General features: G+C 44.6%; 1 protein-coding gene across 1 annotated transcript in view; it reads right to left on the bottom strand.

Moving 5' to 3' along the window:
- Positions 1 to 2,691: 2,691 nt before the first annotated feature.
- Positions 2,692 to 16,214, bottom strand: part of LOC149328861 (neprilysin-1-like) — a 57,370-nt gene continuing 43,847 nt past the window's right edge. The window contains exons 11-13 of the mRNA XM_089559117.1: positions 10,437 to 10,760; positions 6,391 to 6,551; positions 2,692 to 3,049 (exon numbers count right to left, since the gene is read on the bottom strand). Coding sequence (XP_089415243.1) covers positions 2,692 to 3,049; positions 6,391 to 6,551; positions 10,437 to 10,760 — 843 coding nt within the window. The remainder of the gene's footprint in view (positions 3,050 to 6,390; positions 6,552 to 10,436; positions 10,761 to 16,214) is intronic.

The raw sequence follows: 16,214 nt of genomic DNA, 5'->3' as shown, positions 1-16,214 counted from the left end.
CCTTCCACGCAGAATTTAGGTACAGGCATTGTACATTTCTATTCGCAGTTGATGCATAAAATGCACAACAGATGGTACCAAACTGGTTACTGAGACTCCCAAATAGATACTTAAGTTATAATCCGCTAAATATGAATAATCTAAAAGTTCCAATAAAAGATTTGCGTCTAAGCTAAGCCGACTTACGATCTTTGAGGGCGGAAGAATAGTTTTATTTTTATTTTTAGTTGTTTTGTATTTTTCTATCTTTCTTAAGTAGTTACATATGATCCCGTTGCTTGCTTCTCGTAAGCGTACTAAGGCGTAAAAAACAAATCTCTCCGGAATCATATTGCCGGTGTTGCCAGTCGCCCTATGGAAGCACGCTCAGAGTTCATAGGTGTTTTGTGAGAATACAGCGGATGTATTCAAGGAGTTTCGCCAAACGCAAATTTCACAGGCACTTGAACGTCGAATGCCAATGCCGTTAGCAAGAGACTTTTCTAAACATAACTCCAGCCATCGCGAAAGCAATAAACACATCTTAAAATTCCCAGTATTCTCGGGATAACTGAAAACATCACTCCATCTCCCGCCACAGGTCAAGCGCAAAAAATTCTGCCGATTATCTTTTTTTTCCATACTCTCTACCACAACCACATACATTTTACATGTTCTCATGCTCTCGCGGCACAGCAGACATCGGCTCATGTAGACCATATGAAGAAGATTAATTGCATTTTCGCTCGCATAGTACGATACAAATACTAACCTTTGGTCCTGGCCATTGAAAAGTGGAATTAGCTTCCTTGTAGCATTGAGGCTATCGCTGAAACATAATTATTTCAAACAGCTCTTTTGTCATATCTAGAAAATTCCAACATATGATGATGCGAGTACATTATCGCTGTGTGGTTCAATACTTTTTTTTGGCTCTTGCTTGGGTGTCTGCGTGTTGGCCGAAAGTTGGATTTTTGTTGGTTTCTTTTGTGCGACCTTGCTACATGTACATTTTTTGAAGCACCTGCTCATAGCCATTTTTTTTACTTTCTCTTATTATATTTTACCTGGCCTCTTGTTGATTTCAGTTTTCAGAGCCCTTTATATTTTGTGTCGTATATTTGTTAAGATTTCTTTTATGCATCACCCCCCCTGTAATGCCCGCATGGGCCTTTAGGGAACTGATATAAAATGGCGCCATCGAAAGTGTTTAGTAACACTTTTGTTGGGCTTAGTTGGTGTGTGATAATACTACAGATGATCGATGTGCGCAAAAAACTCAAACTTTATTTTCACTCTTAAAGAGAAGAGGGAGTGACGGGTGAAAGCCGCATAACAGCGACTTGACGAAGCCCGGCCCCCTCTATGTACAGTTCGGCAGTAGTGCTAGTACAGATTATACAGGATTCAATTTAGCACTTTCTTTCACAGACCTAAAATTAGCACACTACAGAACAAAACACTACAGATCTAAGCACATCCACTTTGAAGTACATTCAAAACACACATTTAAAACACATCAGGTTTAAAATATAAAAATTTTAAACATACTCAGATGGAAACACGTTCAGTTTTTAAAACTCTAGAAAACGTAACCGTTAACGGTACCAAAATTAGCAGGCATTTTATAGCAAAGCAAAGCATCAATAAAAAAAGTCTCCAAGAAACACACAGCACAAAGCACAACCAAACAAGAGAATCATGTGTCGTTGGCTATAAGGAAATGTGCACGGATGGGTTGTGGTCCGCTGCCGACACCATGGCTAGCGGGCCATTAAAGTTCGCTAGATATATGCTAAGCCTGCAATAATCTGATGCGGCCCGGCTAGCCCCAACCATCGCGTCCAAAAAAATTGTTTTCTGGTGCTTGTTCCGGGCTGTTAACAGTTAGAACGCCGGTTATATTACATGTATCAGCCGGGAAAGTGCTTAATGTTGTATCAGGATGAAGGTCGAAAACAATTTTAAAACGATGGAAACAGCAACGTGTGGTTTAGCCCGTAATATCATGAGAACGAGCAAGACGTAGCAGACAGAACTGATGGAAGATACCGATATCGACGTACATCCTGCGTAACCACAAACGCACCGAAAATTGCGGTAAAAATGCTATGTTCAGAGAGCGCTGATGCATAGTCGCACCTCTCAAAGACAGGACGCATGTTGAATAAACATGATCGCCACAGACATCCCAAATTGTATATCGGATTCTCTGCAAATTATCTTAAGCAGCAACGTTATTGGGAACTCGAATTCTGACACGAATATACAGAAAAAAATTCTCCATTACGATTTTCGTTACAAGCATTACTTAACGAACCCCTAACCGTTAACCCCTAAAAAGCAGTCATTACACTGTGATTTTTCCTTTCATTCGTTAATCATTTGGCGGAGCAACAATTTGTTCACGTCAAAAGTTTGTCAATCAGCAGCCCCTACCGATTGCTTGCAGAGAAGATTCAGATATTGTTGGCAATCAGTTGTGCTTGGAGCCAGGTTTCACTTGTATAGAAAGAATACGAATAACGGTTACGCAGTAATAGAAGTTCTGTGAAAAGAAAAAAGACTGAATCGTAAGCAACAGTAAGCACAAGAAGCCACAGTTCCAATCACGTAATTCGCAACACAGGCGCGAGGGTAAAGCTGTTCGCAAAAAAACTAAAAACAAGATGATTTTTTACCGTAACTCAGCCTGTTTAGGGACACCACAAACTAAAGGCGCGCGCAGTTCACCTTCGGATAGAGCGTGTGCGTATGCTCGCACCCGAAGGTCTCACGGAACCCCTCGTTGTGTACCAGCGGGAACATACACGCCAGCCGGACGTTGAGGTTCAAACGCTGAGGCGTTGGGTTGCCCGCGTTGCTGTCGCAAAACTGCTGGCAGTAGCGCATGAAGAACAGCTGAGCGTTGTTGTTGTACTTGATGTCGGCCAATGCGTAGGCGATTTCCAGGCCCCGCGTGTACGTCATCAGAAACTCCCTGACATCCTCAGGCAGCCGAGTGCCAGCACTAGAGTTGCTGGAGGTCACGAAGTCTTTCTCCAGCCGGTAGTACTCGCTCTCGTAACACCTGCAGGCATGATGCCGGGTGTTTAAGCAGAGCATAAGCTGCTTGCATTGAGCAAAGGCAGCCGTAATTACAGCTAATAGGAAATAGCTACAAGGTATTACATTATCACGACTATAGGTGTACCTACTTAGTGTGCTACTTTTCCTGCCACCGTTAAAAGAAGGGCTTAGAGAAGGATTGATGTCAACATGACTAGAGGGTTATTATGAGGGGACATTTCCCAGGTGCGCCGACGGAACGCTCTTCAAACCCCCGTGGTAGCGGTGCCGACACGATATCTGACTACCAGCTAGAGTAGCCACCATACCCATCACCAGTACTCCCTCGACGCCAGTAAGAGCTCTGCACGCGGCTTCTGACTAAATCATGCATATCGCCAGTCGTATCGAAACGCACCCACCCTAGCTTGCCCTCCACTCACTCAGCCACCTGCGAGTTCTAGCGGCCGATCTTCAACGCTGCCTTTTAGGCTTACCGCCAACCGCAGGCAGACGGTACGATCCTAAATCCATTTCGCTTTTCCGGGGAAGACGCTCTGCTAGCCGCTGACCCGATGAGCCAGCGAAGAAGGGTCACTAGGGCGAGGCCTGAAGTGGAGGTCAGAGGGCTCCTAGACAATTAGGAGCCGTTTCGGGTTGCAGGAGCTAGATTGTTTTCTCAGTAAAATATATTCCTCAACCTTTGTGTCATTCACCGTAGATGGTAAGATGACGCGCAAAACAATATCAAGAATTGTAAATTTTATAAGCACTAAAGATGTTTTATTTTGCCATGCTATCGTAAACAGAGCTACAAAAAAGGCAAATAAGTGAATTTTACTTTTCACGAGCGAGGTAAGGAGTTGTGTTCAGAGTTATTTTAATGTAGTCACTCGTGGCTGCACATAGCTAAAAAAATTTGAATACAAAGATTCCCAGATATTCCGAACCCTCCTGGATCACCGGTCTGCACATGATGCATCCTTGAACGTGCCCCATGTCTACTTGAGTATTAAGACGCAGGCCGACTAAGAGTGCACAAATGTTGTGCATTGGGCTTGTTTGTTAGTGCTGATTCCAGAAACAGCTCAAAGGACAGCGCAACGAATAATCTGTCTGTGGCAATTTTTGCCCGCAATCTAGATGCAACCTATTGGAAGTCTACGCACCAGGAATTTTAATTTTTTGCCGCAATCAGTGGAGATTAATATTTTCGAGGTGCTCAGTCCTGTAGGCACACTTCTTGCGTGAACATTACTCATGAGAATGGGTTAACGCGAAAGTTATGAAGTGTTGTACGCGTCGGTCAAAGATAGCGAAGCCTTGTCATGCAGAAGGATTGTACCGTGGAGCAGTTTTGAACCGAACGAAAAGTAAAACGAATATATCTTAGAAAACACGAAAAAAAAACAGATTAATGTTTCTCGCTCTTTTATAATAGGGTTGTTAAGCTAGTTTGCAGCCTAAAACTGGAAAATCGTCGCCAAGAAAGCGTGATATAAACTACGAGTGTAATATGAAGTGTTTGTCTAGGCTTCTGAGTGTGGTAATGAAGGCATGCGGGCATGCGAGGTGCAAACGGGCAGCTGGTCAGCCAGCTAATACGTCTGAGGCTGACGCAAAGGTAAAGAAAAAATTAGACTATTACGACTAATAAGCAAAAATTTCCAAAGTGACACTTATAAGTACAATACCAGTTGTTGGGCGACTTGTTTTTCACCGTTATCCGTAACAACAGCGCCACAGAAGGCACAGAGAAGAAGAGAGACAACACAGAGCACTGTTCTGTTTTGCCTCAGCGCTCAGCGCTCTGTGTTGTCTCTCTTCTTCTCTGTCCCGTCGGTCGCGTTGTTGTTATGAATGACTAATAAGCAAAATATACAACTAGGGGCACCATAGAGTTTCTTACTATTACCTAGAGGGAAAGCTGGCGGCGCTGCACTTCAGCCACCATGGACGCTCAAAGCATCATGGGGCGGTGAGCTACTTGTTGCGGAACAGTTGTAGTTTTTCAGGAACACGGAGTGTCATTACTAAGGTGTTTCATTCCAAAAACGCTGTTCGTTTGTGCGCAGACGACTTTCGCGCGCACGCAGTGTGCAAAAGTCATAGTAGTGAAAACGCGACGACACACGACGCCAATAAAAGATTTTGCTCTTCCGAAATGCCATTAAAAAACGCCTTAAAGTACCTAAGCAACACAATTTTTTTTTCAGAACATATTTTCTTTTAAAAGTGCGCCTGTTAATTACGAAATATTAGTTTTTTTAGTGTTCATCACTTGACCAATAGGAAAGCTACTCATCTCTTATTTTGGGAAAAATTTTCCACTTAAATGCTTTTCTGCTCGTTTGTTGCAATCATTAGACAAGATATTGAATATTAGGACGTTTGTAGTTATCATACAGCTTAATTTTTCTATTATTTTTTGGCCAAAAGTTTCAGTTCCGCAACAAGTAGCTCACCGCCCCATGATGCTTTGAGTGCCCATGGTAGCTGAAGTGGTCTCCAGGGGTCGCCATGCAAACTCCCATAGACGGGCCGCCAGCTTTCCCTCTAGGTAATAGTAAGAAACTCTATGTAGGGGCACACTGTGAAGCGGAATATAGATGACAGGAGTTTTCTAAGGAATGATAGTTTGAAGACCATCAAGAGGAAAATCAGTACGAAACGCCCGTCTCGAGAAAGAGATGTGAAGGTGTAGTAGGCAAGAACAGGCATCTATAAACACGCTGACGGTTTACTTTTCATGCGTTTATTTCGTTGTGCCTAATCTGCCGGTCGAGCTCAATTTACGGTTACGTTTTATTTTAATTCAGTAAAGTTAAGCTTTCAGGCACTGAAAGCTTTCGTGATAGTTACGCATGGCCAGGAAGGCATCTAATTGTTTGCCGCCAACAAAGTTAACATTTGTTATTGGCGCTTTAGTGAAAAGAAATGATAGGTGCGGGATGTTTCAGGTGTTACACAATATTAGTTCACTTTAATTTACTTTGAATGCTCGTAAGGAAGGTGGATACAGCTGTCAAGTAGCAGCTTATCAGAAGTTTTTCTTCGGAAGTTGTATTGTCTTACACCATCTGTTGTTCATCAGTTTTTTGCCCAGACCTGCCCATATTCACGCCAGTAGACTGCGAACACTCTACCTGCGTATATTGCCACATTCCGAGGTCTTTTGGTTTTCAGAATTGTAAAAAGAAAACTCTTCAGCGCTCAACCATTGGTATTCGGTCAGCACTTAGTGCGTTTCGCAGATTTATCAAAAGTGTGTCACACTGTGCACTGGTAGTTTTAAGGAAGCAAATTATGTGCATTGCTCTAAAACTGGCCCTTTTTTCTTCGGCAGGAAACAATCATGCTTACGCAAGACGCTGCTCGTATGTGCTGTAGACACGCTCTGGCCACCATCGCATCTTGAGCCCTCCGGCCGCGTACATGGACCCCGAAGGTGCGAAGGCTACCGAGACGATCTCGCTAGCGAGCACGGATCCCACCACCGACATGTTGACGAATTTCTCCCTGACCTGCGAAGGAATCACGGCGTTTTGATGAGGAGTTGTAGCACTGTCCCCTGCCCAAACATTTGATAAACTTTTGAGCTTCTGTGCACTGCAAATGCTTTACCAGGCGGAACAAATTGTATTTCTTGAGGACACTTCATCCCAGCTTTGCATCTTTGTTATAAGAGCCCAGAAGACACACTTTTCTGTCAGCAAGTTACGGTAATGCCTACTTTCCAAATGGTGCCGGATAAACCAAAAATATTCGTCCTGCACCTCGACGGCCTCCAGAGCTTTAGAAGAGCTTTGAGCGTCAGACCGTGAATGAAAGAAAAAAGCACGTGGCGGTGGGGCTTTCGAAGGCCGAACTTGCGGAAAGCAGTGACTTAGATGAAATTATTAGGAAGAGGATTTTATGCGGTCCTCTGTAAGAGAAGGAAGCGCAGCAAACTCACATCAGAGTTAAGGTATACATAGCAACTCAGCAGTTGATCCAAAACTGAGATTTCCAGAAAGCGACAAATAGAACGTCTGTGAAGAGGTAGTCCTCTGAGGTGTTCCCAGGACGAAAACGCTAAAAGAGCGATCGCTTTTTAGTTCTGGTACAGGTAATAAGTGTGCCACCTACCGCAGGCCCTCGTAATGGCAAATGCTTTACTTAATACTTCTGCTAATAAGCTTACCATTGTGTGATACTATCGATCGCTTGATGTATGTTAAGAGCAGTAGTGTTACAGTTTGGAACTGCGAAATTGCCCTGGACCTGCTCCGGTTACTGCTGGTTTGGTTTGGTTTCGTTTAGACGGGTTTAACGTCCCAAATCGACTCAGGCCATGAGAGACCCCGTAGGGAAGGGCTCCGGAAATTTCGACCACCTGGGGATCATTAACGTGCACTTACATCGCACAGAACACGGGCCTCTAGAAATTAGCCTCCATCGAAATTCGACCGCCGCGGCCGGGATCGAACCCACGTCTTTCGGGTCAGCAGCCGAGTGCCATAACTACTGAGCCACCACGGCGGGCAATCCGGTTCCTGCCCATCATTATAGATGTGAAATAGTTCGAGTCATATTTGTGTGCTTTATTACATACAAGCATTTCATAATCTGTTCAGCGTACTCCTAACCGATTTAGATGCAGTGATGGTACTTTTTTAGGGGCATCAGTAGCTTCTCTACGAACTTTGCTTGCTAAATTATTTTGTTCTTAAACTGTCTGTTTACTCATGAAGGAGGCCCCGCAGATGTTGAAGTGGAGCCAGTTTTCCAAATAAATATGCGCAAAAGTGATGAAAGAGACCAATGATTCTGCTAAAGTCAGCAATTTCAATTATACAAGCTTACAGCTTTCAAGCCTGCAATTAAAACGAAAAGGAGAGAAATTCCGCTCGCAAGAATAGGAGTCCGTTGATCATATTTTGTTGCGAGGTTCCTTCTATTTATGGTGTCAATTAATGGTGTGCAAATGTGCATTACGGATTTAACAAAATGAATCGCTTCGAGCGGTGGCACGACACAGTAGTTTTTAAGAAAAACGTCCCGACATGCGGTGAGTGATTACGTGGGGCGAGCTGCTTGGAGGACAGGAACCCCCAAAAAATCCATAGTCTAGGACAAAATGAGTCAATGAAGGAAAGACACTGGTGTGAAAAAAAAAATTGAGGGACACGGGATAGGCAACATTACTTGACGATGAAGACACTATGTAGTAAATTTCACTTGTCGCGAGTGAAAATCTCCCATAGTATGCTCAGGAATATTCTATGTTCCTTGGTAGCGGCGACCTTCGCTGTAAATATTTGTGCAATAGATAAACGCTCGCTGAATCTGAGTCACATATCCATATATGGATTTTCAAGAAGGTAATAGAGCAACTAAACGTGAATAAATTGGTGCAAAAGATAAATACGCAAATAAAGAGGGTAGATTACGTGGAAATGATGAAAATGCAAAAAGGGGGGCAGGATGCTTCATCGTTAGCAATCCATATCAACTGCACCATTTTGTCTACAACACAGCAGTTCCACGGCTTGATGAGTAAAGTTTTCGCAGTGAGTGCAAAAGTTTATTACTCTTTTGCAGCGTTGGTTACCGAAAATATCGATGCGTTAAAAAAAAAGAGTTGATGTGAGACATCAGGTCTAGAGTTCTTCCGACAGATACTGCGGTCTTAACAACACACAATCGCTTCATGTATTGCAGCGACGTCAACAAATTTTACGTGAAGCCAAGGTTTCTTCAGCCTGATTAGACCATCTTGCGCCCACCAGTAGGGAAAGTGCAGTTGCGTAGGTAAAAACTTTATTATCTCACAAGAGGATACGCTGAGATGGAGGGGAAAACAGGAAGCAGGGCAACGACGGTCCCTCAGGCTGCCCTAGATAGCCAGGCTTCGGTGGCCCCTCTGATGGACTGGAGAGGGCAAGCGTAGCAAGGGGGGAAAAAAAGATAGGGGGGCGGATGAGATTAAGAAGCTTGCGGCGATAGGGTGGCCGTAGCTGGCACAGGACATTGTTATTTGGAGAGATATGGGAGAGGCTTTTGTCCTGCAGTGGGCGTAGCTACACTGATGATGTTGATGAACACTCAGGCGGACCCCACTCTCTAAAGGTGCAGCTTCAGCTGTGAGCTCCGCAGAGCAACCTACTGTCGCCCTTGGCTTCCTAACGCTTGCCACGGAGGTTTAGATTTGTTCGAGCAGTTCAGAAAATGATTAAGACAGCTCTGGTGCAAAGGAAAAAGTGGCAGTGAGGAGAGGCTTCATTGTGCGTTATAATGAAGAGAACAAAAAGTGGTCGTGCAATGGTCATTTCAAGTCTGTACTACAAAATCTGTTTGCTCTTCGGAACAGACTTATGGAGCGGAGGGCATATTAGGTGGGAATTTCTATAAAACAGCGTGAGGTCATGGTAGTTTAGAAGTCGATCCCTGGAATCGAGAAAAGAAGGCAAGTCGCTTTCCGACAGGTTGACTAGTGCTCGCGTTTAGATGCGACCAACCTTGTTGCGTGGGTGTTCGCTGTGTGGACTGACTTAGGGGAGGGTATTGAGGCGATTAGGCGATTAGAGAGAGGGGGGGGGGAGTTATTCTAGAATTTCAGCCGCCGACGAGTTCATTTTGCTATTGGCATAATTCTTAACTGCTGTTCAGGAATCAGAAAATATACTTAGCGGAGATGCGTGCCATTGCAAGCAAATCCGTCACAGTACATCATTGTCACGTGACTTCGTATGACGTCAAACTTCACAGCTGTCACTTCACTTGGTATGACGCCAAATTGCATCGTTGTCACGTGACGTGGAATGACGGAGCCCTGGGTATCGCTTCCCGTGTCGCTCGATTATGCTCCGGGTGGATGTCTTTGGAAAGTTGTGGAGCTAGAGAATGTTACTGATAGCAATGGGAGAAGAGCAAGTGGCCGTGGTACCACCGGGGAGGTTGATTCGAGTGGGCGCTGGGGTATTTGACCAGTTATTATATATGAGACCCTATGGTATTTCCCTATCAGATGCACTTCTGCCAGCTCTCCAAGAATGTTTCGCCTCTCTAGTTGAATGGTTACTTACTTTTACTTCGAAATTGTGCGAAGACTACGGGGTGCAGTGAGATGCATCGCGAACACGTTGACAGCGATTGCGTGCACTTCTTGTACACCGGATAATCTGGACTGCAAACTTCTCTTTTCTCTAGTACCACTAAGTTCTGACCATCCTGAAAAATATGAAAATCAAAGGCGGGCACCATACACTTATAATCCTATCTGCAATTTTTGGTCCTGAGAGTCAATGACTCTGCAACCTAGGCTGGGAAGGAAGCTGTCAGGGAGGCGTTTAAACTAAAGCGTTTGTCCTGCCTTTGATGGCTTGTAACAGGCTAGCAACGTGTGTTCTTTGGCACACATGTCTTACGTTCTCGAAAAGCACGGGCTCCAGGAGGTTGGTCGCGGGCACACTGATAACGATGTCCTGGTGATCCACGGTGACACCTCCGACGAGCAGGTTGAGAGACTCCTCCAGCTTCTGGCCGGGCTCCGGGTAGCGGGTGGAGCGCTCCTTATTGTAGCGTGCGATGCGCACGTAGTTGGCAAGGAAGTCGCCCGTCATGTACTCCTCCTCGACGTTCACCTCGCGGATGGTGCTCTCCACGATCTGCAGCGTCGCCGTGTTGACTTTGACGCGTGCCTTGACCCGTGTCGTCTCGTCCATCCAGTCAAAAGACGCGGCGGTCTGGTTCTGCGTGGGCGAGAGGAAAATTTGCTGGGAGATTTACTACTTGACTGAAACTTATTAAGGCGGAAGCCTTTAATGCCTCATCGTTGTAAGCAGGAGCTGTCGACAGAGAATGTCACGCTTTTCAGTTGGTCGAAACGGTCGTCACGTCACAGTGCGCGAATTTCAATCGGGGCCAATTGTACTTTGGCTATTAACCATGCAACCAATTAAAGGGGTCGTATAGTGATGCTCCAAGTAAGTTTGAGTTTAGTTAATTGCTTACTTAACTAATTAACCTTTCTAGTCCGACCAGATAAATAAATAAAACCAAGTAAGAAATTTGCCGAGCTTGGGAATCGAACCCCGGTCTCCCGAGTGCAAGTCGAGCACGCTTCCACTCCGCCATGCCAGCACGATGGTTTGGATTGAACAAAGGCGCGTCTAGTGAATACGGTGTCTTCGCTCACTCCCATCTTCCTCCCTTCCCGTTACGGTGAGGTTTAGGTGTCCACTGAGATATGAGAGACAGATACATTTCCTTTCCTCAGAAACCAATTTACCGACGAGCAAGGCGTATTTCTCCGCGTTTCAGATTGGTCCAAATTATCGTGACGTCACCGCGCGCGAATTTTTACGGGTGTCCACCGAAATATGTGAGACAGTTACTGCGCAACTTCCTTTCCTCAAATACAATTTTCGACTAGTGTCTACTCAGATATGTGAGACAGTTAATGCGTAATTTCCTTTCCTCAAATACAATTTTCATTTTCTTCATTACGGCCCCTCTTTCTTCTTTCACTCACACTTCCTCCCTTCCTGTACGGTGCGGCTCAGGTGTCCACCGAGATGACAGAGAATTAGAGCCCCATTTCCTTTCCTCAAAAAGCGTTGCGTTCAAAGGGCAACGCATCGCGCCGAACGGGTGGTGGCGTTCCTTGGACTCCGTGGCAGCTCTACAACACGCTGTTGCGTTCCACTTCTAAAGGCGAAGCTTAAGCGTCATTAATTGGCAGTTAATTAATGCACCAACGAAATGTGCAGTGAACAATCACGTAGCAGAATGCAGCACTCAGGCTTTCGCCTTTCAGCACTTTAGCCGCTAAAGTTCCTCGTAATTTTTAATTAGGTTAACGTGAACCAATATATGAAACTTGGAGGTAAATCTTCCAAATACTTTCTTACTAGCAATGGATATCAAGGCCGATTGGCCAAATGAAGCTGCGATGACATTCAGGCTGGTCCGCAGCGTATGCGGCCCGATACGCTCCGAATTATTAATTCTTCAATGTCGACCGCACACTTTCACTGCGGAAAAGCTTTGAAAGGAAGAAAAAAAACGCCACAAGGCAAAGCACATGCAGTTACCAGTGAGCTGTTCAGCACTACTCTTAGGTTATGTAGAGAAGTTATCTTAACCAGAGACTGTATCACTACCTAAAAGCGAGCACAAAAAATGTACACTTTTTAGTTATATCGGTCAGTTGCTTGTGTCCCTGAAGATTTCACCAATTATTTATAACCGCCCCGTCTGGCTTTAGGCGACCAACTCTCCACCTCGCTACAAAGAAGTGGCACCCTGCCGGAATAGAAATCACACATTTGGGGGGCTCCCTGTTCTCGTGAACAATGCGATGCACGCACAAGGGAAAGGCTGATAGAACACATAGAACCTCTAAGATTAATCCAAATATAGACTCATTTCATTTAATGGATCGCCTGTTAGATCATGGTGCACAACTTAAAAATTAAATTTTCTTTACGAATTAGCGTTGCGTCCATCCTGGTTTCTCATGTCGTACAAAACTATTTCTATTTTCTGCCGGTCTTCGCTTTAACTGCGTGATCATCTTACCAAGGAGTCGTCGTATTTCAAGATTTTTCAAGAGCACTTCATCGAGCCCATTCCTCAACAACAGGTAATAAATTCATGCCTTTGAATTGATCTACTCCTCTTCTACTGGATTGACTATTTTCCTCACGACCGCTTTTAATTCAACCGGTTGTCATCGAAGAGCAATATTCCGCCACTAATGAAATGGCATCGAACTTGCCCTTAAGCCCAAAGCTTGGGCCGCTTCATCTCCTGATCTTCATACGTTACCTTCCCAGCCATATTGTTGTGGATGACTAGGCGGACTCGTCCGTCTGCTCGCCGATGAGCTGGCTTGTACTTCACAGGTCTCCTCACATCGACCAAAAAACCCTTAGTAATGAGCCATATTGGATAATGTGACTGTTTTTTACCACCAGCTTCTCTGACAGCGTTCGCTTTGTACTCGCATTTCGAAGGTTTGTGCTACCGCATTTTAAAGCGAAAGCTTTACTACTTCCACTTTCAGCCCTTGCCGTGGCGGGCGGTGCCACCATTGACCTTTAGTTGACCTCTGTGTGACGTCATGTGTGACATCACGCCGAAGAGAAGGGCGACCGACTCGCGCCGTCGAAAGCCGCGGCGGTGCCACCACCAGCGCCTAACTCCTGCGCTCTCCTCTAGGAGCGCGATTGTGGCGTTACACTGAAGAGATTAGGCTCGACTCACGTCGCTAGAAAGCAGTAGCTGTGCCAACCACCAGCGGCTTAACATTGCTTCGCGATCTCGCGCCGTCCGTGTGCGACGGCAGTGCACATGAACGGCGGCCTGACTGGACTGGATTGTACTGGACTGGATTTGATTGGATTAGAATAGATTAGATTAGATTATATTACATTAGATTACATTGGATTGGATTGGATCGCATTGGATTGGATTGGATTGAATTGTATAACAGATGCATCGCCACAAGTCTAACCACAAGCACCACCACCAGCTGCACTACTAGCTGAACCATGGCGTAGCTACGGATATTGCTTTCGAAATTACCGGGCTTAACCAAGCTAAGCCACAGCGAATTTTTTTCCATCTTAGTTTAGCATCGTGTTCGTAGCCGTTGCTGCCCCTGGTATCTGCTGCCAGCAGTGTAGCCTGACTTGTGCCGCGACACTGTCACCGCGTTGTTATGCTAGGAACGTGTTTAGGGCGCAAAGAAAAACTCGGTGGTGACGACCAGTATAAGACGTGCGTTAAATGCTCCTACAGTGACCATCACGTAAGCTGCTGTGATGGCTCCCAGAAAATTGGGAAAGGGGAAAGGCTCTAAAAGCTCCTGGAAATGCCCAAATTGTTTGGTTTGGTTTATTGGGGTTTAACGTCCCGAAGCAACTTAGGCTATGAGGGACACCGTAGTGAAGGGCTCCTGAAATTTAGACCACCTGGGGTTCTTTAACGTGCACTGACATCGCACAGCACACGGGCCTCTGGATTGTAAAGCTTCTCGTCCGAGAGGGCAGAAAGCATCACAGAAACGAATAAATGAACATGACTGATCACAGTGGGGTAACAGACATCACGTCAAAATTGTCTGTACTGGTGGAGCTGAACTACCAAATTCGTCATCTAATGGAAATACAGAAGACTATTCAACACCTTGAAGCATAGGTGCAGTGGATGTGTGGGAAATATGAAGAAATTCTTGCCAACCAAAAAAAAAAAAAGAGACTCTGATAGTCTTGTCCTCAAAAAAGGATTTGGTGGATGCTGTGGGTAAGGAAAATGAGAATGATAGCCTGATTGGCTATCATTCTGATTGGCTAGTTTTGGAGGCGGCAACATCTTGAGCGGCATGGTCTTAAACGAAATGATGATGAAAATCTGCTGTCAAAAGTGAACGAGTTGGCCGAGTCTAATGATGTTCGTTGTCTGAGTGAAGCAGATATTGATGGGATGCACAGGCTTTCCGCCCCAAAAAAAAGAACAAAGAGGACCCACCTCCAGTAATCATACATTTTGTGAGCCGAAAGACAAATGTAGCGCTGGCAGTCTAAATGTCTTGAACTGGGAACAGGAAGCCCTGGTCTCCGCTTATACGGAAATCTGAGCGTCTCCAAATGGAAGCTGTTCTGGCTTACCAGAAAAAAGTGGAAAGAGTGACTATGAGTTTACTTGAGAAAGAAATGGAAAGATTTTCTGAAGAAAAAGGAAGGTGACCGTGTAATTTGCATTGCATCGAAGAGTGATGTGAAAACGTTCCAATAACCTGGTTTCTTTTACTGGCTGTAACCATCAACAAGAGTATGTCTCACGTTGACATCTTCTCTTTCAATAATCATGTATCAAACCTAAGGAAACCTGACCAGAACTATTTCTGTTTTTCATTTAAATGTCCGAAGCTTATGTCATAAGGGAGACGAACTGGTTATGCTTTTAATGAACTGTGCTTGCAATTTGAAGGTTTTTTTTCGGAAACCTGGTTGAAAATTGAATCAAAGGCTTTTTTCCTTGAACCTTACGTTGGTGTGTCTCAAACACGTAGTAACAGGAGAAGAGGTGGACTCACTGCATGCATAAATAAAGGAAAATCTTACGACACGTTGCCAGAGCATTGTGAAAATAATGAAGATGCAGATATTTTAGTAATATCTTGTAATAACCTTGTTGTGGTAGTAGTTTAATGACCGCCGTCAGGGTCTGAATAATTATTTTGCAACTGTGTTCGAAAAAATTTGGATTTTGTTACACTCAGCATAATGAATGCAGTGACTGTAGGTGAGACAAGTATAATCATGCTATGTAAACAACCGACCTCCAGACATCCCCTTGACCTGTTACATAGCCATGTTTTTGACTACTAAATTGAACCTCCTACGAGGGTGACTCTTCCGAAGCAATCATTGACGTAGGCCTGTGCAACTTTGGTGGTTCTAGTGTTATTTCCGGTGTGATAACAGTTGAGCTAGTGATCTCTTTTCTGTTTATTGCCTGATGACACCACACATTAAATACTGAGTCCAAGAAGAACTGTAGGAAGATTGATGATGCAAGTTGGTCCAATTACAGGAGTTGTTATAGATACTGACTGGAGTGCGGTGTTCGGCGAAGATGTGGCGCCCTCTGCTAATGCAACATTTCACGCCATTGTTCAGTCGCTTTTTAAAGAGGGCCTCGCACGCCGTGCTCTAAGGAAACATTAAAAATCAAGGAAGCGATGTATCTGGAAGGAACTGCATGATTGCATACTACCAAAATAATCGCGCATTGGGAAGTTTTATCATAACAAAGGATCGAGAGCTACTTCCAGTGCCCGAAAAAAAATTCAGAAATAAGATTAGGGCTCAAATAAGAGGCAGGACAACAATGCTATCTTCATACTTGTTTAGAAATAATGTTCAAAGGTGAAGTTCAGCCTGTGGTGAGGGCTTCAATTTGTGATATTAAGCGAAAGGCATAAAATTAAAAATTATGAAGAGAAAATATTCCGTGCTTAAGGAGGGCAGTTTTGTTTAATATCAGGCAATTCATTCTATCCATTTTAGAGCAACGGTGCGGAATACAAGAGGTGGTCCGCAGCATTAAGGCAAGCGGTCAGGTTCATTGCCGAGATTAACATTTTAATCGGAGGAAAATCGCGGCTGGAGGCGGAGCTGAACGCTAGCTTGAGA

This window comes from Amblyomma mixtum, chromosome 9 (assembly GCF_055824585.1).
Source record: "Amblyomma mixtum isolate Tamu chromosome 9, ASM5582458v1, whole genome shotgun sequence".
NCBI classification, from domain to species: domain Eukaryota; kingdom Metazoa; phylum Arthropoda; class Arachnida; order Ixodida; family Ixodidae; genus Amblyomma; species Amblyomma mixtum.
This window is presented reverse-complemented; position numbering and strand designations above follow the sequence as displayed.